This window comes from Cygnus atratus, chromosome 1 (assembly GCF_013377495.2).
Source record: "Cygnus atratus isolate AKBS03 ecotype Queensland, Australia chromosome 1, CAtr_DNAZoo_HiC_assembly, whole genome shotgun sequence".
Lineage (NCBI taxonomy): Eukaryota > Metazoa > Chordata > Aves > Anseriformes > Anatidae > Cygnus > Cygnus atratus.
In genome coordinates, this window is record NC_066362.1 from 86,080,493 (window position 1) to 86,103,844 (window position 23,352).

At 47.9% G+C, this 23,352-nt stretch overlaps 1 protein-coding gene across 1 annotated transcript; it reads right to left on the reverse strand.

Moving 5' to 3' along the window:
• Positions 1 to 11,520: 11,520 nt before the first annotated feature.
• CD2 (CD2 molecule) lies at positions 11,521 to 22,434 on the reverse strand. Its single transcript, XM_035540597.1, is given in 6 exon segments — positions 11,521 to 11,729; positions 13,696 to 13,815; positions 16,415 to 16,448; positions 16,450 to 16,652; positions 19,193 to 19,489; positions 22,374 to 22,434. Coding segments are annotated over 6 exon segments (924 nt in total).
• Between the last annotated feature and the right edge of the window lie 918 nt (positions 22,435 to 23,352).

A 23,352-nucleotide genomic window follows, 5' to 3' on the forward strand; every position in this document is an offset into this window, starting at 1 on the left:
CCTGAACAAGCGAGAGATAGAAGAAACTTGGGAAAACAGCATCAGAAAAAACGGGGAGCAGAAAGACCAGAGACAGCTTATCAACAGAGCATGTCTATTCTGGAGAAAGGAAAGTAAGTGTGTGCTCACATGTCTGTGCAAGGAAGAAAGCACGTATATTTATACTTGACATTGTACAGACCGCGTGGGAAAGGTGCCTGTAAACACCTAGAGCAGTGGATGCCTCTGTACCTAAAAGAGGAGACGTGCATGTAACTGCGGGTTGTGTGTGGGTTATCCGGGCATGGCATGAAATGTGCGGCATGAAATGTTTATTGTGTGCATGCACTAAGAGAGAGGGGTGCTCACCTGAGGAAGGGAGTTGCAGGGAAGTGATGCAATTAGGACACAAGTGTATACACCACAGACGCACAGCACAGCACGTAAAAAGCATTTGTTGGTAGAGATTTCATGCCTGAGTCTGCACGCCCCCATGGGAAGCAAGGAGGAAGCAGTGTGTGTTCAGGGGGTGAGGGTGAAAAGAGCGCACGTCTGCAAACGCGAGACAGGGAAAGACTGTAGATGCTGGCACCCCCGGAAAGAAGTGTGGTGGGGATGCTGCGTGGTGACCGCATGCGTCGAAATTCACTCCGAACAAACCCTGGGAGCTCTGTAATCTGGATTAGATCGGTGTCGCACCCAGCTGGGTGTTGCAGCTGACCTCTGCAAATTTCCCAAGCCTGACAGCTTCGATTTGCAGTCCGATGTGTAGGATCTCTGGCTCGACGTTTTCAGCTTTCTGAAAGCCAGGGTTTCAGAGCCAGTGTGTAGCAACACCTCAAAAAGACAGCCAAGCTCAGCGCTGCTTTTCCCTTAACATTCTTGCTCGCCGAGGTGGTTTATTTTTTCCTTCCTCCCAACCCCAGTGTGGTTTGCACGCAGGTGCTGTTTCACTGAAGTCTGCATGTTTCAGGGAGCTTTTCAGGAAAAGATAAATAAATAAATAAATAAATAACAGGCCTGGGTTTGGTGCCAGGATTGCTGCTTTCATTGTGTGGTTATGATGCACTCGCACGCCCATGCACGCTTTGTAGCCAAGAGCATTGCTCCGTGCAGGCGTGGGCACGCGTGCAAGAGGGGTGCAGCATGCACTGGGGGGCACAGTGGGGAGAGGACGTGGGGCAGCCGGGTTGGGATGGTGGAGGGTAGCTGGTGGGAGATGTCCTGTGCTCGCCTTCCATGCCACAAAGCAGCAAGCACCCAGGAAGATGAAAATGGCTCTCGGGGCCTGTGCAAAGAAAAGCAAGGGGAAAGTAAAAGGGGGGAGGAGGAGAAAGGGGGGGGGGAAGAGGGGGGGCGAGGAAAAAATGGGGAGGAAAAAAGCACAAAAAAAAAGGAGAGGGAAGAGCCCAACAGCAGGCACAGCTGTGCACAAAACAGTTGTTTCCAGGTGCCCTCTTCTGGCCTTTCTGGGGTTTCTCCTCGGATGCCGCCTGCCCAGCCGTAGCCGACTCGGGGCCCGGGCAGGGCAGGAGGGGTGGGTGCTGCCCTCGGGGCCCCCTCCAGAAGCTTCTGGCCCGGTGCTGGCTGGTTTGGTACCGCACCGTGGTGTTTTGGGAACTTCCACCCAACCCACGCTTCTGTTTCCCTTGGGGTTGTGCTCCATGCAGAAGGCAGCCTCCTCCTTTCCATCCCCTTGGTTCGTGCCCATGCTCAGCAAATGGACAGAAGGAAAACCTCCTCTCCTCCTTCACCTGCCCCCCTGCAGCCCCCATCATCACACCACCTCCATCCACCCACCACCCGCTGAGCTCGCTGAGCTCCTGCGGCTGCCGGGGCTGCCACTCCTAGCTGGAGGAGTCAGCTGGGCCGGGAGTGCCTCACGCAGCAGAAGAGAGTAAGAAAAATTAAGCCAAGAGTCCTTCAGAAGCCAATCACTTATGTTACTTAAGCAGGTGTAACCTGCAGGTTAATCTGTTTGCTCAAAGATAAATAAATAAGGAGCTGCTGGGGAAGGATAGAGAAGGACAGCACAAATGGGGGCCACCAGAGGCACACCTTTATAACCCTGTTTCCTTAGGGATACCTCAACCAGCCAAGATTACCCTCCCCGACACATGCACAGATGTTGCAGATAGGAAAATGAAGGATTTCAACCTAGACCGAGTATTTAAAACACAACTAAGAAATCCCTGCGTCTTTAAAAAGAAAAGCCCACCAATGTTTCTTGTTTGGGAGGCTGCTTTTGGTTCCCTGCCCAAGCTGTGTTTGCATACCAGCTCCTACCCCAGAATGAGCAGCGTCAGATTTTCCAGCATTCCCTCGCTGTGTGGGGAACAAGGCACTTACAGGACGAGGCCAGGAAAGGCTGGGAAAAAATGAAAGATGAGCTGCGAGACCCTACTCCCACCTCTGCCCTTCCGCTGCCACTCAGCCTTGAATGCCTCCCAAATACCACTCCTTTCACAAGGCTTTTTCCTTCCTGAAGACAAGTCACCTCAGTGTACCCTCTGGGAAAGCCCGGGGCCTCCAGCACGGACGTGTGCCTCCTCTTCTGTGAGTGGCAGAACAAGTCTGAGCAGCTACAAGAGGAGCCAAAACTTGAACCTACTTGTAGCAGGGATGGTGAACACAAAGTAGTGACTGACATTGCGTTTTGAATATGAATCACAAAAATCAAGTGTCTAAGGGAAGCCTCTAGCTTTGACTGCTCAGATTTCCTTGACCACTACACAAGAACTAAGTCAGATAGAAGACAAACCTTTATTTGATCTGTGCATTGAGCTGATCCCTTTTGCTGGCACAAAATGCACCTAATGGGGAGGAGGAATGTCAGGGGCCAACCTAGTTCATGAGTTTGAATGAGCTCCCTTTGAGCCTAGCCTGTGACACACAAACCTAGTAAAAAAATGTTTAGGAAACCTGAACCATTAGCAGCTTTTCTGCTGCTGCTTCTAGGGAAAAGCCCCTCAACACTCCCAGGCTTGCCAGTCAGGATGTGAAGAAAAAAAAAAACAAACACGTGGAAAAGGACACACAGCCCTGGCCAGACCGTGCTCCTGTTGTCCCACTAGATGACAGCACCACCAAGACGTTGTGCAACCCATGCTCCCACTAGCAAAGAGCAGGATGCTGCAGGCACCCACTGCCTCCACCTCTTGTCTCTGGAGATGGCTGAACAAAGCATTTAGCCCAAGGACAAGGCTTTGTACAGGAGCTGCGTGGTAGATCTGTGCTGTAAACTGCCTTCCCTACCTAGAGGTGTGCGCCAGAACCTGCCTAATAGGTACTGTGCTTAAATAAGGCATCCCTAAACTGTTGTCGTCATTGTATGGCCCAGGCACTCCCCATCTCCTCCTGGTGAGACCAAGAAGTGATCAGTTCCCTGAGCGGCAATGGGCTAGCTGCCCCTTAAGCATGGGTCCAGGTCTTGTGTCCCTTCTTCCTGCCATGTTGCTCACCACCCAAGTTTGAGGCCTTGGCCACCAGTGGCTGTGGCCAGCCAAAATCCCACACTCTATGCACAAAAGTTTCCACAGGAAATCATATAAATCATCTAGGTTGGAAAAGATCTTCAAGATCACCAGGTCCAACCATCACCCTGACCTACCAAGTCCCGTCAATAAACCACATCCTTTAGTGCCACGTCCACATGTCTCTTAAGTACCTCCAGGAATGGGGACTCCGCCGCTTCCCTGGGCAGTCTGTTGAATGACTGACCACCCTCTCTGTGAAGAAACTCTTCCTGATGTCCAGTCTTAACCTCCCCTGGTGCAACTTGAGACCATAAATGTGTCTAAAGACCAGGAACATCATAAAATGAAATAATTATCATTTATTTCATCCCATACAGCTACAGCAGTTTTGGTTTTTGTTTTGTTTGTTTTTCAAATGGACACAGCACCTTCTTTCTATTCCTTGGAGAAGCAGAGCTTTTGGTTCTCACCTGACCAACCTAGGCCTGTAAACTGTGCTTCTGTACAACTTCTAATTAGGGCTTTGGAAGCACATGTCCTTCAAAGCCTCCAGAGAGGTTTCTCATCACTTACCACGTGCATACGCACGTTGAATCAGTTGAGACAGCTGCTTTGGCGCCCGATGGTAGCAGAGCAGTTTTTCATCTCTAGATAAGAGATCGGGCCTGAATTTGCCTCAGGTGTTCTGTCACAGTTGCTGTTCTTCTCCAGCACATATGCTTTGAGATAAAGAGGACTCACAGGCACGTCTTCCTCCACTGCCACTGTGAAATGCCTCTCCTCCCTTGTCAACCTCCCCTTACACCCGTGACTCTTTGGAGCTGCAGTTTGGTGGTTTTCCTACAGCCGAACCACTTTTCCTGACGTGGTCTTGCCAACACCAGAGATCTCCCCTCCTTCTCCCCCGCCGCAGGCCAGTCCAGTGCCCTAACCCAGCAGAAACACCCACCCCGCCAGGACTAAGTGGTTAATTCCCAGCAGGGCTGGGAGCTGAGCAGCCCATTTCAGGGCTGGGGCTGGGACAGAGCTGGCACGAGGGAGCGGGACACTTTTAGAGCCGGTAGATGGGAAGAGGACAATCCCTCAAGTCCCCAACAGCAGCTTTTGGGAGCGACCAAGCAGCTGGCCTGACCCTAGCCACAGCTGCATCCACCAGAGGTGACATTTGCTATTCAGAGAAGTGTATACCCAGCCCCTCCCTTTTCTTTCAAACGTGTCCCAGCTATTCCTGTGGCACATGGACAACAAGGAAGAGGGGTGGGATAGGCAAGAATGCGCCTGATAAGCGCGTGTACTTTGGCAGCAATCACTAGGGACGTATTTGCTGTTCCCAGCAGCACGAGATTAGGCAGCCCATGTGCCGCCCGAATTTCTAGTTAAAATGAGAGGCCTGATATAGAAAAAGAGTGGGAGTCCATTTATTTCCATTCATTTTTGCTTTTTAAACAGAACTCTCTTTTGAGGTCCTTGGATTCCCAGAAACTCTCCAACATGCAGAATTTAATTTCCCACTACAAGGCCTGAAGTCTCCCTACATATCATTTTCTGTGCAGACACATTTTCTTCCTGCCAGTGCTTTTTTTTAAGACTTGGTGCTGCTCAGTTCCTCTTTTGGAGAGGCTAGCTTTTGGCTAATATCTTTTTTTATACGGCTGAAACAAAAACAGTCTACAGAAATTATAAGCTCAGCAAAAGGGTGTTGGAGGTTTTGCTGGTCGAGTCTTGGGTTTGAGTTACAGGCATTTCCCCTACACTAGGAACCACATCCTCATTCTGTCGCTTGCTCGCACTGGCCCTGGCTACTGAAATCACAGTGAAGCCAAGTAAAACTGGAGATTTAGCTAGTGCAGTGCCTGCACCATGCGAGCCCTGCAGCAGCCCTTGCAGTGCACGCCTGCCAGCCGCACAGCCGCTGGTAGAGCCCCAAGTCAGGCAGCCATTCTCGGAGACACAGCTCCCTCAGGTGGCTTGCTTAGCAGCTGTAAAAGCTCCAGGAAAGTGGAAACTGAATAGAGCAGAGCTACAGTGATGACAGTGACAAAGCAAGACCTCACAGGAGCTCCCTTCTCAGACAAGAAGAGAAATCAGGTCCGCGTCCCACACGGGAGCACAAGCAGCAGCATCTCAGCAGCTTCTCAAGCCGACAACCTGACCCTGCTCTCCCAGGTTGGCATCTGCCAGGAGAGCCACCAAGGGATGGGCAGAGCCCATCGTGGAAGCAAGTGAGGTGCACGCTTTGCAGAGGAAAAGCTGGAGATCCCTTACGTTGAAGTGACTCATTAGCAAAGCAGCACCCCTTTATTTCATTCCCTTTCTCGATGGGAAAGCTCACCTTGCATTTAACAGAGGAAGAAGGGGCTGTCTGATTCAGGCTGCCAATCAGAGAGGTCCCAGGCTGTCCCAACAGGCATGACACATCAGCAGGAGGCTCGTCAAGGGCTCAGTTGTCCTAACACAGCAGACTTACTGCCCGCTCTGCCTCACCAGGGCTCACCTGGGGAGCTGTAAGCATGGAAACGCAGTTTCGGGATGCCCACAGGCCATTTGGTTTTGGTTTCCAAGCTGTTCATTTTACCCCACGGTCACCCCGTGTTCACTCACCTGCCCGAGTCACCGAGTAGGATTGGAAATGAAAGTAGGTATTTGTGTGGGAGGGCAGGCAGCAACCCCAAATGCCTTCCTTCTGTTATTATGTAGGCAGAGAAAGCGCATGGGAAACGCAGCCAATGAGCGCTGCTGCGCTCAGAGCTCCTCTGTTGTGGGGTTATCTCTTCCTGTTATCTCAGCACCTGCATTTCAGAGGCACCAAGACAGAGACCATCTAACAATACCACCCAAAACAAAGGGACATGAAGCGCCGGTGCGGTGTTGGGGCTGGTGCTGCTGACAGCCAAGCGGGCAGGTACCAAACGTCGACTAGAGGCATTTTTCTGCCCTGGTTTGTGTCCTCTCCATCCCTCCACACACACTTTGCCCAAACAGCTGGGTGTTGCGTGCCCAAACAGGGTGAGCAGGACTGCTGTACTCAGGCCCCTGTGCTGTTGGGGCTCACTGCCCTCACTGCAAGCCCTGGAGAGTCAGTGTAAGCCGCGCACATCTCGACGCAGCAATGCCCGCCTTCTCTGCACAAAGACGTTCCTCTCCTCGATCCTTTCTGAGCCAGGGCTGTTTACAGCAGCACTGGTCAAGGTTGAAAATAGCAAAGCAGCCTGGAGATGAGCTTCCCAGGGCAGGCAAGGTGAGCAGGAACCATGGTCTGCAGCCACTGGAGGGCCCTGCAGGTTCCCTCCGCTTCCTCTTGGCTGGCATGAGGCAGAGGGGCACAGAAGCCAAGTGCAAGGTTTCGGTTTAAAGAGGAAAAATAAACCACCCAGTGTGGGTGTTTTGTAGGAAAGGAAAGCTAGAACAGAAAGTAACACTTCAGTAGTGCAGGCTCGGGGTAACTTCACGGAGGGTAACAGAAAGGCTGCTGGTCCTGATCACAGGAGGAGGGGGAAGTGGGAGGCCCAGCAAGGCAGCAACACATGGGCCCTGCCCCAGGGGCTCACCACAGCTCAGATGAGGTCTCTGAACAGAAAGAGAAGCCCAGATCCCTGTGGGAAGCCCAGCATGCCCATGCTGATCCTGATATGAGGTAGGTCCTGGTGAGCCTGCTCCTCTCTCCACACAGCTCCCCTCTGTGCCTTCCCAATTCCAGCAGATCAAGGAGGGCAGCAGCCAAAGCAACCAAAAGGGAGGCACTTGGGGTGCTGATACCTTCCTGGCTTTCAGGGCAGACATGTCAAGGTGGCTTCCTTCTTGGCAGATGATGCTCAGAGCTCAGCTATGGCAGATCAGTGACTGTGGCCCAACACAGCAAGGCAATTTCCCATCCTTGGAAAAAGTGGGAGAGGAGGCCACTTTGTTGGCATAGGGCCTCTTAGTGTGCTTGCCTTCAATGAACTCAGCTTTCTTCCCACAGTGAGCCAGCATCACCCAGCAGGGTTATTTCACAGATTTCCCAGTTACTAGAAACTGATCTTACCCACAAGCCTGAAGTCAGACCTCTGCACATCATCACTCGTAATGCAGGACCAGTCCCTCGGTCACTCTGGGTGAACGTCGGTCACCCTGGGGATCAGAAGGTGACAGCCCTGACGGCGCATGTGCTGTGTGGCCAGCACTTGAGCTCTGCTCCAACATATCACCCACAGCACACACCATGCAGGACTGCAGTTTGAAAGACAAAAATCAGCATTTCTTGAGCCTACTGCATGGTTTCAGCACAGCTGAGGCAATGACGCCCTGTCTATCAGAACAGAGAAGGGAGCTGATGGGCAAGACAGTCCCAGCTGGGGCTGATCTCCATCAGCCTGAAGATCCGATGCGGAATAAGGACTAAGTAGGTGTCATTTCCCCCAGGGCATAATTTTGGCAAGCATGCCAAGACAGACATTTGAACCAGCCACAGCCTCCTACTTGACCTTTCACACGCTCAAAGTTTTATTTTAGAAATTAAATTAACTGAGTCCAGCCCTGCCTGTGTCAGAAGCAAGAGCCTTCTAGACTGATTAATGCCTGGCTGAGGTTACAAGCAGGTCTTGTATGCTTCACCAGAAAGCCCAAGTTTGGGCAGCAAGTGCTGCTGATGTCAAGTGGCCTATGACTAGGATAGAACACACAAAGGCCAACCACTGCTTTTTCGGATGCCTACTCAGACCACACAACAGGTGAGAGCTGCAGGAGCACAGTACAACAACTGCCCAACCGCCCTGCTCTGATCACAGCGTTGCACTTTTCCTCCTATTTCTTCAGTGCTAGGTCTTGATGCCCATCACCAACAAAAGCTGCCTCCTGCATATGCTGCATCTCTTGAATGGGAGGACAAGCCAGCACCCTTGTAGAGTGCAGCTCAGCACGTTAACCCTCATCTCATCCTGCATGGGAGGAGTGGAGAAAAACACTTCATCTGATGTGAATCATGGATAGATTTGTCTACGAAAGAAGAACCAAGAAAGGTTGCAGCAAGTATCATCAGAGCTGAGCACTTCCTGTTTTTTCTTAGGTCTTAAAGTTGTCTCATTTTCCAGAACTGAAACATCCTCTACAGCACAAAAAAAAACCTAAGATTTGAATGCTCCATGACACACACACACACAGAGAAATTGCTGACTTCTTGTAGGCATCAAGCAGAACTCAGGAACGTACAAATACCCTCTGTTGCAGCACACTGAAACAAACAAGAGACATCGCAAAAGCAACAGTGACTACCAGAGAAAAGGAGACAGAAGCAAACATAAGTATTGCCCTAACAAGACTCCTGTCGGACGGGGTACTCTGCACTCATTTCCCTGCGTCTTCCTGAGGGTGGCTACATTTTCATACAACTCCACCCAACAAGGCTATATTCAGCTTTTTTTACTCAGCTTGGAGCCCCTTGTCACCTCAGAGAGAAAGGTTTAGCTGAAAAGCAATGGAGCAGGAGCCAGAGGAGACCTCAGTGGGTTGAAACGTGCACCTCCCCACTGCACTCGTGCCCGCTGCTGTGGGCATCTGCTGGCAGCCATGCCCCCAGGAACAGGGACCAAGGGCAGAATTTGGGTGTGCTCAGCCTTGCAACAGCTGAGACAAGGAGGTTTCATGGTTCACAGCGTGGTCTCCAGTCTGGCCTCAAGGGTGGGGTTGGACCCGGTTTGCAACCAACAGCAGAAAAGCTTCTTTGGCTGAAGGAGAGACTGAGGACCTGAAACCAACCCCAGGAGCGGCTGCTGCAGCCGGGAGCAGGGCACAGATTGCAGCAACAGGGATCAGGCAGAGGGCACGTGCTGCCGGGGCACTTGGTAGAGGTCAGCTGCAGAGCAGGAGCATGGCTATGGCACAGCCGCCACGCTGCAAGTGCGGCCGGCAGCGTTTGCAGAGCTGCCCGCCGGGGAGTTGCCAGCACAGCGGTTCGGCTGGGAGCCAGGCTCTGCACGACTGACCCCGGGTGATGAGGACACCTGGCACAAGGCTCCCAGCTGCAGACCCCCACCAAGTAGGTCACAGAGCGAGGTCCCTTGACCTAAGCAGCTCTCTAAGAGGAAGGCAGGTGACAGAAGCTCACCAAGCCCCAGCCACGGGGAAGGAGCATCTCCAAAGCGCTCCTGCAGCTCTGGTAAGCCCAGGGCACCGACAGCACTGTTCAGTGGCAGTGGAGTCCCAGGAGGAGCCCATCTTCCCCACCAGGTCCCAGTAGCCCCCCTCTCTCCCAGGAAGGACCAGCACTACCCTAACCAGAGCAGTCCCAGCCTGGCTGCTCGCTCTGGAGAGGGCACCAGGAAAGCTCCGACTGCACCAGGCAGGCGGACACAGTGGCTGTATTCACCCACACTGACCTAATCCCACCAGCTGCAGGTACTCACATGATGACCAGTGCCTCCCGATGACCTCTGCAACACCTCCTGCATCCAAGTTTCTGTGGTTCAGGGACCAAAACGCTTTTCCTGTCTCCTCTGTAGCAAAGTGGGATCCAGATACTGGAATTGCAGCACAGGTATGAACTGAAATACTCACCACCCACTCTTATCTTTATTCATTCACTATAGGGACATAGCTTGTATTACAAAATTAGCCATGAAACGTTTACCGAATGCAACTTTAAATAAGCAGAAGCCCTAAAACAAGCTGCAGAAAGCTAAGGCAAGAACAAGTGGCACTTCCAACACTGTGTCCACAACTGGAGTTCAAGCAAAGTGACAGAGCTCTGGATGAGGCAAATACCTCCTTCTCCTTGACAAGTTTCTTCTCTGCCCTTATACCAGAAGAAAAAAATAGTCACATTTCTGAGGAGAAACAGAGGATGGCTCTTTTAACTCCCATGATGCGTGCAGAATAACCAACCCTGAAAGACGTACTACATGTTCTACCTATCGCAACAAAATGCTGGTCAGATGGCTCATGCTCTGTGGCTCTGGTAGCTCTCCCTTTCTCCACCTATGCTGCAGGTTACACCAGATGGGCTCATTTATCCATTCAGATGTTGCTCTGAGTTATGTCCTCTCCCAGCTCCTCAGCTGTCCAACAGAGGCAGTTATGAACATTTCCAAGGACCAGAGGAGTGAGCAGCATTTGTCCAGCACGTGGAGTGATGTATGAGCAGTTATTGCAGTCCGTATACACACCTCTCCCTTTGAGAGATCTCTCAACAATTCTCTGCAATCACCTGGTTATACATGTAGGGAGTATAGTTTCATTTTATCTGCCAGCAAGAAGTCAGAGAAAACAGCTGAAGCAGTCCATGGGGAAACCATGTAGCACGTTTCCCTGGCCCTCAGCAGATGAGGGTACCTTGCAGGTTGCTGTCTAATCCATCCTCTGAAACCCAAAGTGTTGGTGATACTCTCCCAGAAATTTGTCTCCGCGCTTTGTTTGTCTGTTGGGAAAAAAAAATCCAATCTAAATCTCTCTTTCTGCAATATAAGCACGTGATTTCTTGTTCTAAATATGGTAGAGAAAGTGAAGGGTTTACTCCTTCCCTACTTGCGTTTTTCCCACATACATACTTCAGGCTCTCACATCTCCTTTCAGTATTTTCTTCTCTGCATCGGACAACCCAATTCTTTCAACATCAGACAAGCAATTGATTATGTACAACTTATTTTTCTGTCCAGGAGATCATGCATTTGATGCTGAAACCAGAGGGCTGTCCTAATGCATGGCAGGAGAACAGAAAGCTACGTGACAGAACCACGTGAGATCCGTAAGCCCGTGTTGTCTCCCTAGGGCTTTCATTTCTTCTTGAGATAATCCATCCAAAAAGCAAGACAACAACAAGGTGCAGTAAAAACAAGTGAACCACAGAAAGACACAGGTGTCAAGGCTCAGTTGAATTAACATGGCTCCAGGGATGAGGTCCCTTCAGTGTCCTCCACCGTGTCTCTCCATCTCCAGCTATTTGATGTTCTCTCTAATTTTATGCAACGAAAGCTGGCGCTTCATAGCTGAGCATTACACAAGCCTGGGCGGGAAGGTTTCCTGACAACTGTAAACTTCCTTCTTCTGGCGAGTCGTGGAGCAGAGAGAGCTCCGTCCCTCCGAGGCCAGACGCTCAAGGTCTCTCTCTCGGTTGGTTTGGAGTCCGCGGCTGGGTGCGTGGCCTGGGCCACGGAGGCACGGCTTGCTGCTGCCCCTGGGGCTGCGGCAGAGGCCTCTGCTGCAGGCGCACCTGCCGCGGGGTAGGGTTGGCTGGCGGACGAGGGAGCTCCCGCACTGCCATCTCGGTCTCTACCTTGCGAATCTGCATCATCCTCTCCTCATCTGCAACGACAGGAGACCCCAGCAGTCAGGCGCCTACTCACGTCTAAGCAGAAGGCGATGTTGTTATTTAAGTCAGTGAGGGAGAAGAAAAAGCTCAAGGAAGAAAAATCCAGATATTGGTCTTACCTGGGAGGCCGCTGTCACTCTCAGACTGTCTCACTGCTTCAACGGAACAAAAAAAATCACTGTCACCTATGCACCCCAGGCAAAGATGAAAGCTTTGCAGTTGCCCAGCTGAGGCCAAGGTACCTGGGGATGTTAGAGGTGGTTCTGCCCTCTCTGTGCTGGTCACGCACCAAGGGACACCCCCAGCCTGAGCTGCTCTGTCGTCTTTTGAAGACGAGCCACTGAATGAAAATTGAGATGCACCCACAGTCAGCAACATAAAAGCACTCTGACCTGCCACTGTCTGTGCTGGGATTGCCATGAAGATTTCCAGGCACTTGGTAATTGCCAGTGTTAATTTCCCAACATGTAGAAGAATTAAATACATGCCAGCTGATCATTAACTTGTCATTTCTGAAATGTCAGTCATCTTAGCTTAGGGACTGAGGGATTTACCTCTTGGGGGCACTGAAATGTCTTTAAACACACAAACTCTTTCAAAGAGGCTGGTCACCTTCTTATTTTAGTTCTCATTCTCCCAGACATCTTTCTTTTTTTTAAATCCAAACCCAAGAATTGAGGAGATGCTGTCACCGCACAGGTGAGGGAGTAATTTATCCGACTCAAACAAGAACAGCCATAAAGTAAAATAACGCTCTGATGGCATTGTACTCACAACCTATGGCAAGCCTTCTGAGATGACATCCCGTGGTAGCACTGCTGTGAGCTCTCCCAGAGAACAGAGAAAGCACCTGCCTGTTCTTTGTGACCAGGTGAAGTGAGAGGGCCGTGGTGAGTTACTGCACTAATGTCATACCCTCAGCCATGGGAAAGACCATTCTCAGACCTGCTGTCAGCCTGACCACAAGCACCTTCGAGGTATCAGCTGGAGTTTCTTTCAAACATTGCCCTCTTCACCTTGACAAAGACTGCTGTGGTATACAAAGGAGTCTTTTCTCCCATTTTCTAGCCTGAACACTGACTCACACAGAGACTAGCTGTTATTGAAGACCACACAGGAAGCCTGACACACTATGTAGGTGCAGGACTTGAAAACACGCCTGCAACACCAAGGTGCTCCCCTGGCCGCTGGGTGACCTCATAACTTTAGCTTCCTCTTCTGGGTGGGCCAGCCAACTCTTCATGAGTGGCAGCTCAGCATCCTCTGCCCACACAAAATAGGGGCAGCACATGAGCTGTAATTCAAAGAAACCTCTCCATCAACACTAAGTCCGTGCTGAGAGATGACTCCATCAGCATATTTCCTGTGGCCTTAAAGAAGCCTGAATTTTGGTCAGATGAAATCTCTGCCCACTCTGAAAGCACGGTGTTTCTAATAAAGTGCCCCACGTTGGGCCTCCAGTGTTGACAGGCCTCCAACAACATTGCTTTGTAGAGAGGTCAAGCACCAGAAAATGCCTGAGGAAACTCACCAAAAAGGTGAGCCCTCCTTGCCCATGCCCACTATGTACAGTGTTTCTAAATGTGACTAATGATTTCAAAGATCCTAATTTTACACTATATAAATTTACTGGAAAAAAATCTGCTGACAGAGTATCTAATTGTATGTTTAGCCCCATGGATGTTCATGACAGGTGGTCTTGGCTGAGATTTAGGGGAGCCATTCTTCTCCCACAGATAAACAGAAGGGTTTGAGACCAAAAGGTCTTTTGTTCCAAGAACATCCTGGGAAACCAAGACTGACAATAGCAGCTGATCTGCTGAGATTCACTGTGTGTGAAAATTGGGCTCTTGCTCAAGCTATGGCAAACAGCATGCTCCTGCCCACAGGGGTGCAATCAGTAGGAAGCCTGAAGATTTTAGGTGCCTGGAGAGTGACATAAAGCCTTTAAACACTTACCATCATCTTCAAGCCTTTCTGTTTTTTTCTTCCTGATGCAGAAAATAAGCAAAATCACAAAGGTGACAAACAATATTGCGCCTCCTGCTATGCTTATGATAAGATAGAAGTCCAGCTGGCCTAGTTAAGAGAATGAAAGAGGATGTTAGAGGGAAAGAAATAACTTGCATAATGCCTACCTAGAATTCTGTATTTTTCTCCCATTGATTATAAAGGCAGGCCCAGTGGAAGACCACACCCTTTACACTTTCTCTGTACAGAGCAGAAAGTTACTGGTCCTCATTGTGAACGACACAGTGTTGGAGAACGCTGTGGAAACTTTGTCTGCAGCAAATTGAAACCAGAGCACTCATGTGTCAGCTCCTCTTATTTAAATTAACACAAATAGTCTGTTCCTGCAAGGGACCCTTTTAAGGACAACAAGCATCCAGGCAGTGCTCAGCATCCAACAGAAGTAAACTTTTTCTATATACTTCCTACTGAGCTGGAAACACTGAGATCAGCTTGCCTCATAGCATTTTGGTACTTCTGCTTCAATTTTTGGCTCTATGCAAATTAAAAAACAGTGAAGATGGAAAAAAACAAATATCCTACAGCCTCAAAACGAGACTTTGGTTTGCTTGGTGGGCAAAGATTTATGTGAGCCTTCCTTACTTTGGCCAAATAAGGTTTGTTGGACTCTTGCCTTTCTTTGCTACCTCCTGCTTGGGCTGCTCTTCTGGCATTTGGTGTTCATGCCTGAGCACAGGTGCTACAGAGCTGAAGTACCCAACAGAAGTGCACCTTCCTTTGCTCCCTGGGATACAAAGCTCCGATAGAGGAGACACTACTTGTACCACCCTTAACGTACACCAGGCATGCACACGGAGGGCATGAGTCACAAGGCTGAAGTCAAGATGTTTATCTACAGTATGAAGACCGCATCAGTCTGGGCTGTAATGGAGAGAAACAAGCACACTCAGTGATTTAGTTCATCTCACCTGCTTCAGCTGTCAGTGTTGCACTGAGATGTGTTTGGCCCTTCCAAGACCTGTTTCTCACAGTTGACTATAAGGTGAGCCCAGGCAGATTCACAAACAGTTATGCTTATATAAAGTTAGATGAGCTCAATCCCATCTGAAGTATGCCTTGGCCACTGACGGTCAATATTCAAGGTGATAGACCTCAAATTCAGGAAAAGATATTCAAGGAGGGCAGCAGGGTTGGAAGAAGATTTGACTGAAATTTTAGGGATTTTTAAATCTACTATGGAGCTATTCATGTATTGCCACCACACTGAAAGGCTGAGAATTTTTTAGTTTGCATAGGAAGGGTAGCATTGCATGGTTATGGTACTTTATCAGTGTCACACACATTCGTACCTTCAAGACCAGCATGGCAAACATTTTCTTTTTCCATGAATAATTTGAGAGAAAAACAAACTGTCTCACCCTGTGCAAGAGGAGCACTTCTTCTCAAGGATGACCCACTAGATGGAAGCATCTGTCTGATGGATAATGCCTACACCAGCACTGCAGGCAGGCCCGTGCTTGCTTGGCTCATGCCCTGGGCTGCCCAGGCCCACCCCGTCCCTCTGCTCTTTATCCTTCAGTAAGCCACAGTACACCTTGGCGTCACTTTAGTGAGGCCTGTGCCTCAAGGATTTGCTCCCTCTCTTCTCACACTGTGGGCTGAACTTGGGACTTTTCTGGAATTTGCTGTGGCAGAAATAGCAGGACATTGGAAACACTACACCAGCTAGCTACCATGAGTCCCCACTCTCCACTAACTGCAGCAGGAATATAGAGCGAGTGCTTAAAGTTCAGTGCTGCCGGTTAGGTGGGATGAGTCCAAGATCAGCACATTCAAGGACTTTTCCCTGGTGCTGCACTGGATATCTCAGCTTAGAACTGAGCACCACATCCAATGTTGCACTGGTATGACCCGTCCCTTGTTTTCGCCTTAACTCTCAAAACACTTTTACTGAGGTGGGGTGGGAAGGGTATAACCTCTTATGCCTTTCTAATCATTTTCAGCATGATTCTGCCCATTTAAAATACATTTCCTCCAGTTCTCTTGCTGTGACTGTGTTTGAGGAAGGTGAAACTTCAAATGAGTAAGGAAATCGATGGTACATTTGAGCCATGCTTATCTGAGTCATGTAGCCCCAACACTCAGCTAACTTCTCCAAAACCTCCTTCCTGATTTTTAGGCCAAGCTGGGAGCCCAATGAGCTTATTTTTCCCCTTGTGAGAACACCCAAGCACACTCACAGATAGCAGACAACTACCACCTATGAGCATGGAGAGTAGAAAAAGAACATGCAACTAATTTTCCCACCATAAAGATGTGAATCAAGAGCAAATCCCCAAAACCAATGCCATGGCTTCATATACACAGGAGAAGATCCCAAGCCACATTTCCCAAAACAAGCTGTTAATTTATGTTGTAGTAGCTTGGGTAGTTTTATACTCTTACTGAAATCACCTCTTTCACGGTGATCATTTGGGAAGTACGACTTGTTTTAAAGGAATAAAGAAGTATAAAAACAGGAGGAGTGATTTCTGCCTGTTGCAGACTGCTGCATGCAACAAAAACCCAGCAGCAGCACTAGACTCATGATATTGGGTACAGGGAACCATTGATGCTTCTGGCACCTGGAACAATCCTGTAGATATGTGCAACTACATCAAGCCCTCTAGGTCAAACCAACAGATTGTAGTAAAAATGGATTTTCTACCTGAACACTTGACTTGTGTCTCAGTTGTTTTTTTCGCTGACTTCATTCTTAACAGTACATCTGAACCTCCCAGAATGGGTTGTAGTAAATTCCACCTTTGTTAAATTACTTTTTTTAATTTTATCATGAGCCACTTCTATCATAAATGTTTGGTTCTTAGACGTCTGCTTCACTTCACATTTCACAGTTGTGGTTTTATTAATGCATTCAGCGTAGATGACTGGCTGAGGGACAGGCTCTGGAAAAAAAAGAGAGGGGACAGGCAGATCTGACAAGGTTTCTCCTTTTGAAAATCTCCATTATTAAGCAGAACAAGGAATTAGCCACCAACAAACAGTGAGGGAGTAGCACCAGCTAATGAGACCAGAGAAGAATAAAGAGCAAATTAGACCTCCATTGTAGAAGAAACAATAAACAAAATGCAGTACGTTAGTCTACATATGTGTCCTAACTTATTTCTGATCTTTTTTTTTAATCTCTTTCTATTCCCTTCTCAATACTCTGTAAAGTGTCTCTTCCTTAACAAGACATTATTATTTCAGCAAGAGCATCTACACTCTGCCTTCTCCTGTACCCATTTTCACTGCAGCATTACCCACAATTTAAAACCTGAGTTTTATCCCCAGTTCCTCTTCAGAATAGAAATATCTGTAGTTCACATCATAAGGGCATTTTAACTCCAGGTAGTTAACCATATACTGTGCAACCTGAAGGGATGCTAAAGCTTACTCGAGTGATTTGTGGCGGAGGGGAGGAGCCGCGGATGTGGAGCTCCGCCAAGACCTGGAAGCCATCTGAGAGCGTTTCAGCAAAGCAGAGCTGAACCAACGCGGCTGGATGACTTCCAAACCCAGCCTGGCTCACGGCCAGCCCAGTGAGGGAAGGGGAGGAAGGTGTGTTTTGGGGGGAAGAGGGGGACTGGAAACAGCCCTCTGCAGCTCCTGCTCCAGTGTTTTGGTGCAAATTAAGTGAGCTCTGATCTGCCTGTACCCATCAGGAGAGATTTCCTCTAAGGCAGAACAAACAGCTGCTTACAGTGCTTTATGTATCACCAAAGGCACTCAGCTTGCATGACAGCCACAGCATGAAAACCCATCAGAACAGAAATCACAAAACAAAACAGACCACTCTTAGCTCTCAATGAGGCTATGACAGAGAGAACCAATTTCTGTCTCTCCTTGTCCTGCAAGCAACTAGTTATGTTTCAGTTCCAGTTTCTCTGTCACTGGTGACACTGATTGAAGCAGAAAAGCCTTGCAGGACTTTTGCTCAACCAGGGACAACTGGCAGGGGCATCAGATGGAAAAAGTTCAATTTCTACCTTTTAAACGAGGCAAACAACTACACACCAGGCTCATCTATAGCTGTAGGCAGTGTAAGCTATGGAGAGCATAAATTTTAAAGCCATTAAGAGCTGCTCATAGCAAATGAAGTCTAGTTTCACACTGAGAGAAGGAAAGGCAGCGTCCCTTTCCTCATTAAGCTCCTCTTCTGCAAGCTGTAAGTTATCTTTCAGGGAAATGTCCCAGTGTGAAACACCGGAGTCCAGGTTCTGGTGATGGAGTTGGGTGACAATGTCATCACCTAAACAAATTTTTTTTCTGTTATAGAACAGTCATTTTCCAACACTAATAACAAGGTATAAACTGGATGACAATTGACTCACCCAACAGTTACTGGAGGATTTTACTTCCAAAACTGTGTATCAGAGGCAAGGCAAGCTCTCTACTGCACAGTACGTGAATTGATGCAGCACACAGCTAAGTTGCAACTTATTGCCTTAACCCAAAATTAAACTCAGGTAACTCCAATGACAGCTCGGTGCCTTAAAGCATGAGTAAGTAGATTCAGGCCTCAACAACTTCCTGAACCTGCAGACAGTTTGCAATTATGGTTTTCGAAGTAGTGAGACACCCTCACTTCTCAGCAGTCTTTTCATTAGCCACACGGCCTCTGAACTGCACAAAAAGGCTGCTAAAGCCATTCCAGCTGTCTTTACTGCTGCTGCCTCGTGAAGGCATAATTTCAGTAGTGCCAGCTGATGCCCACACACTCGAGGTTGGCAAAGGTCTGCATGCTGGCTGAGGAAGGACAGAGCAAAACCATCCATTTGCTGGGAAAACAAAACAAAACAAAACAAAACAAACAAAACAAAAAACCATGTTGCCCTATGGCTTAGCAGTCTGGAGAGGTGATAGCAGCCACTGAAGAGCAGAATACCCATCCCCATCTTTCCTATTCATCCCAGAAACCTTGGGCTGCTACCACTATCATCTCTCAGCACAAGATACAGCACGGAACTGTAGGCTGCCTTCATGCTTTGAACCCATGCAGATGAACTCCCTGGGCGTGAGCTTAAGGGTGCTTTTATTTGTTGCATTATGCTGTCTGAGGACGGGGGTGCAGGAGTTATCTTCCCCTGCAAATTCGATCCTTGCCCATTGCGGTACATCTCAGGGGATGTGACTGCTGGAGTTTATTGTGTTTGAGGCAAAAAAAAAGAAAAAGAGTGTGGGCTCCCATGGCCTATCTGCAGGCTTTTAGTGCTGCCTGGGCACATGGAGGGATCAGGTGGCTGACAAGGAGAGGAGCCAGAAAGCAACAGGGGACCAGAGGGAATCAACAGGAGTAACAGAAGGGAGCAAAGAGGTACATCTCACAGGAGTCCCCCCTGAAACAGAAACGGGGCAATGAACAGGAAAGGTTGTATGAGGGCGTGGAAACACCAGGTCTTTTTCATCTGTGGCTGGGAATGCTATGAGGAAAGTAAAAACTCACCCTGAACAATGAGTGCTGTTTTTTCTTCTGCCTTCAGTTTTCCGTCTTCGTGGTAAACAAGCACTGTGTACATGCCGCTGTCCTCTTTCATCACATGCTGTATTTGTAGAGTCCCATTGAGGAGTACCTTGCACCTGCAGCCACTACTGTCTGTGTAATACTTAATTTTCTTATTTTTTATCTGAAGTAACCTCTGATCATTTCTTGACCATGTTGCCTCATGCACAGTCCCAGTAGTCATGATGTTGAGAAAAGCTGACCCATCCACTGCCACATAAATCCTTTTGGTGTCGGCGCCTTTGAAGGGAAGCACAACCAGCCCATCAGCAAGTCTTGAACAGCCAGTGCTGTCCTGTTCACCAGCCACAATGGTGACCCAAAAGGTTTTCATTTCTACTCTGAGTTCCCTAAGCCTCTCTGTTACTTACGTTTTCTTCCCCTGCTCCAAAATTCTTCTTGATCGTTCATTAGCTAAATGTCAGCACCCAATTTAAACCTGAGACATGAGGCAGCTAAGGGTCCAGTTTTCAAAAGCCGGCTTTATACTCTGGCTGATTTATTCAGAGTGATTTCAGATGCTGAGATTCATGGCTGCTTATGAACTTAACCCTTCCTGAAGATAAGGTCACTTCGTTGGGTTTAGCATTTGGGACAGGCTGACATTTAGAGCGCTCGTCACTGCAGTCATTAGTGCGGACAGTGAGAACGCAAACTGGAACATGGGATCACTTCAGCAGCAACAGTGACGGCAATAATAATAATAACAGTGGCCTAAAAGACGTGCCTGTGTCAATCAGCGAGTGCAAGACACCGAACTGGAGGAAGATACAGGGCTATTGGTTCCTGGTGCCCCCTCCTCGCCCCTCCGCAGCGCATCCTCTTGGTGTGTTTAGCACACCATCACGGCGTGGGCAAGTAAGGGGGGAGAAAAACAGCTAACCTCAGCTTGCAAAATTATCAGGCCCTGGAGATACTGGGAGACAAACAAAGGCAAAAAAAATTCTTATCTCTTGACAGGTGCCCTTTGATCATAGATCCCCTCTGCAAAACAGGTGAGAGGAGGCTACATCACAAAGGTGCAGCCAGGACCGGGTAGCACTTTTCATGAAGACAGTATTCAGAAAAAGCAAGGGATGTCGAATGTTAAGCACATTACTGCCACTGGAGATCAAGTACTCTTCCCGCTGTGCCTGGGTCTCATGCCCTCTACACTCAAGGGTGCTTCACAGCCTCCGCAAGGCACAGCTCTGGTGAACGGGGGCTTCTGAGCACACATTTGTCGGGAGGTCACTTCAATGCGGGCACTGCCTCCACCCCAAGTGTGGGTGGAAAATTTTTAGGAGAAGATAAAAGAAAACAAAACACCAGAAGTGCTTACAAGTGTCAGATGGAATATGTTCATGAATTACAACATTAATTCAGAACCACAACTTATTTCATTCGTCGTCTTCTGTGTTCTGTATTCATTCCTCTTCAATTTAAAGGATAAAGCAGAGGCAGGAGGGGATTTCTTTTCACATGACCAGGCAGAGCCAATTCTGCTCTAATATTATAGATTTCAAGCACTTTTTCCCACAGGCAGGAAAACTGCGTTTACGCATTTATTACAGTCCTTCACTGTAGCATATAATCCTTTATTCCTTGTATCTAGTACAATGATAAACTCTATGACAGAGGAGAAATTGAAATCCAGTTTCTATTTCACAAAACTAACAATGTTAGAGATAACCTAAGAATTAAAATATTGTGCCTCTGCAACAAGGAAATTAATAATGAAGTGTTTCCTACAATTCACCCCCAGTCTAAGGAGAGGTTCTTAGTTCACTATTGCATTTTTTATGAGGTATTTGATGTATCTAATGAACTGTTCTGAAATCAAGCTATCGAACAGATTTGGAAACAGCTAATCTCCACTTCGATGACACTACAGGTTATACTCAAATGTCTGAATTTCGATACTCATTTCTGCTCAGTCACAAACAAGTATTTAGAGCTAGAAATAGGATTTCTTTACATAACAGATACTAGCATTTATTTCTTTCTCTCCAGAAGTAAAGAAAAATAATCTATGTTTTCAGGGAAAATTCAGTGGCATCTCAGAGGACTGACCACCTAGACATATCTCTATGGAGATCACATCAACACTCAGACTTGCTGATGGAAAGCAGAGGCTTCCACATGTGTGATATTAAAATTTGTTCAGCTAAGGAAACATCAATTCTGCTATTGCCAACTGTAATGCTCTTCAAGGGGCAGAAATATCAGAACTGGCAGCATAGAGCTCATTTGCAGTCACAAGAAAGAGTTAAAAATAAAAGCTCCAAATAGTAACTTTAGAGAAGTAAGGAAGTCTTTCCGTTTTACAGCTTTGTGTATATTTGAAACCAGTTTTCCATTCAAGGGAAATAAACTTCATTTCTGCTTGGGAAGATTCTTTTATACATCACGTACCATAAATAAATTCCTTATTTATCTATTCATTTTGTTCTGAAGGGAAAAAAATTTAAACAATCTGTAGTGAAATGAACAGGAAAAAAAACTGTGCCTGGTTGTGTTGTCTTCACCTCTTAAAAACCTTCTCTAACCTACACGTTAACAACTTAAGTTTTTAGATTAACACTTTAAAAAATGAGAGCAGTATTATACAAAATATAAGTACACATTTGCTTACTGTTTTCACATCCTAGGCTCCTTCAACTCCACTGCTGACAAGGAGATCTATCACTCTTTCTGTTAATATTTATGGAAGAATATAATTTGCGCTTTCAAAAGATTTGTTCATCTTTGATAAGAAAAGGTAATAACATGTGATAATGGTTCTGCACAATGCACCGTGAACTAGATCTCTAACGTAGTACAAGCTACCTTGAGGGCAGAGAAAAAACTGCATGCTGACATTTCTCATTATACACGTGTCAAATTAAAGCTCATTAACTTAAAACCAGAACTGTTTACAGCTTATTAATATAATTGAAATAGGAAACTCAGGTCTTACCCTCCTCACCCTGGCTGAAAATTAAATCAAGTAATAATAGCAATAACCCAAATGTGCCCAAACACCTCACCCACTGAGAAAGTGGAACTAGTTTTTTATCAGTAACATCCCACCAAGTTGTAAATGGTTTAAAATGCAACTTTAACAACACCAGCCTGAGAAAGCAAAAACTTAATGAAGGCTTACCTTTTACATTGGGAAACCAAAGCAGCAAGCACTTGACTAGGAAAATCCTCCTGAGGTTCATTTTCAGGGTCCAAAAAGCCAGTGCCACCTTGTCTAATGATAGCTCCTGACAGGTGAAAGAATGGTCTGCTATAAGCAAGCAGTCGTGGGCTGTGCCTGCACAGCCCTCGTGCCCTCCTCCCCCTCTCACTCTAGCACTTCTCGTTTCTCACACGAGCACAGAAAGCACAGACAGAAATACCCTCTGAAGGGCTGCTTTGTATCAGGACGGGGCAATCTGCACTGACAAGGAAAATGCAAACCAACATGCATGCCCCCAAGGTCTGCCTACCCAGCTGGAGGGCCAGCCGGTGCCATTGTCCTCTTCCATGTTCATGTGAAGAGTGTTCAGCTCCAACATCCACACCACATGCCACCTTCCTTTGTGGGGACAGATGCGTCTTTTTTGGGGAGGGAGCGATGGGGACCCTTCCACTCCCCTGCAACCCATCAGCAGAGAGGGGACAGCAAGTCCAGATCCCCCAGTGGGGAGCAGGAACTGACAGCTGTTGAGCAACACGTAGAGAGGAGATGCACTTCCCTGGGAAAGCATCAGATCAGCATCTGATCCACAAGGGGCTGGCCAGTGCGGCACATGGGTGTCCTGCCAGCACAGCCATCCATCCGAGCAAGCTGCGGAAGAGGGATGAGCTTGGAAGGCGATGAGCACACTGCCTTGGTCTAGCCAGAAACCAGCCCCAGAGCTGGCTGGTGTTGGAAAGACTGTGAGGAAAGAAGATGGGAGAAGGGATTGGAGTTAGGTCCAAAAACACATGAGAAGCTAATAAAATCTTTATTCCTGTTTCCAACATGAAACAGATGGGGTGTGAAGGATTTTGAATTATCATCCTCAGCACAATCCCTTTGCAACAGCGGCCACTGAAATCTTTCAGCTTTTTTATTGCAGATGTAAGCCAAGAAAGAAGGCAAAAGAAAAGCT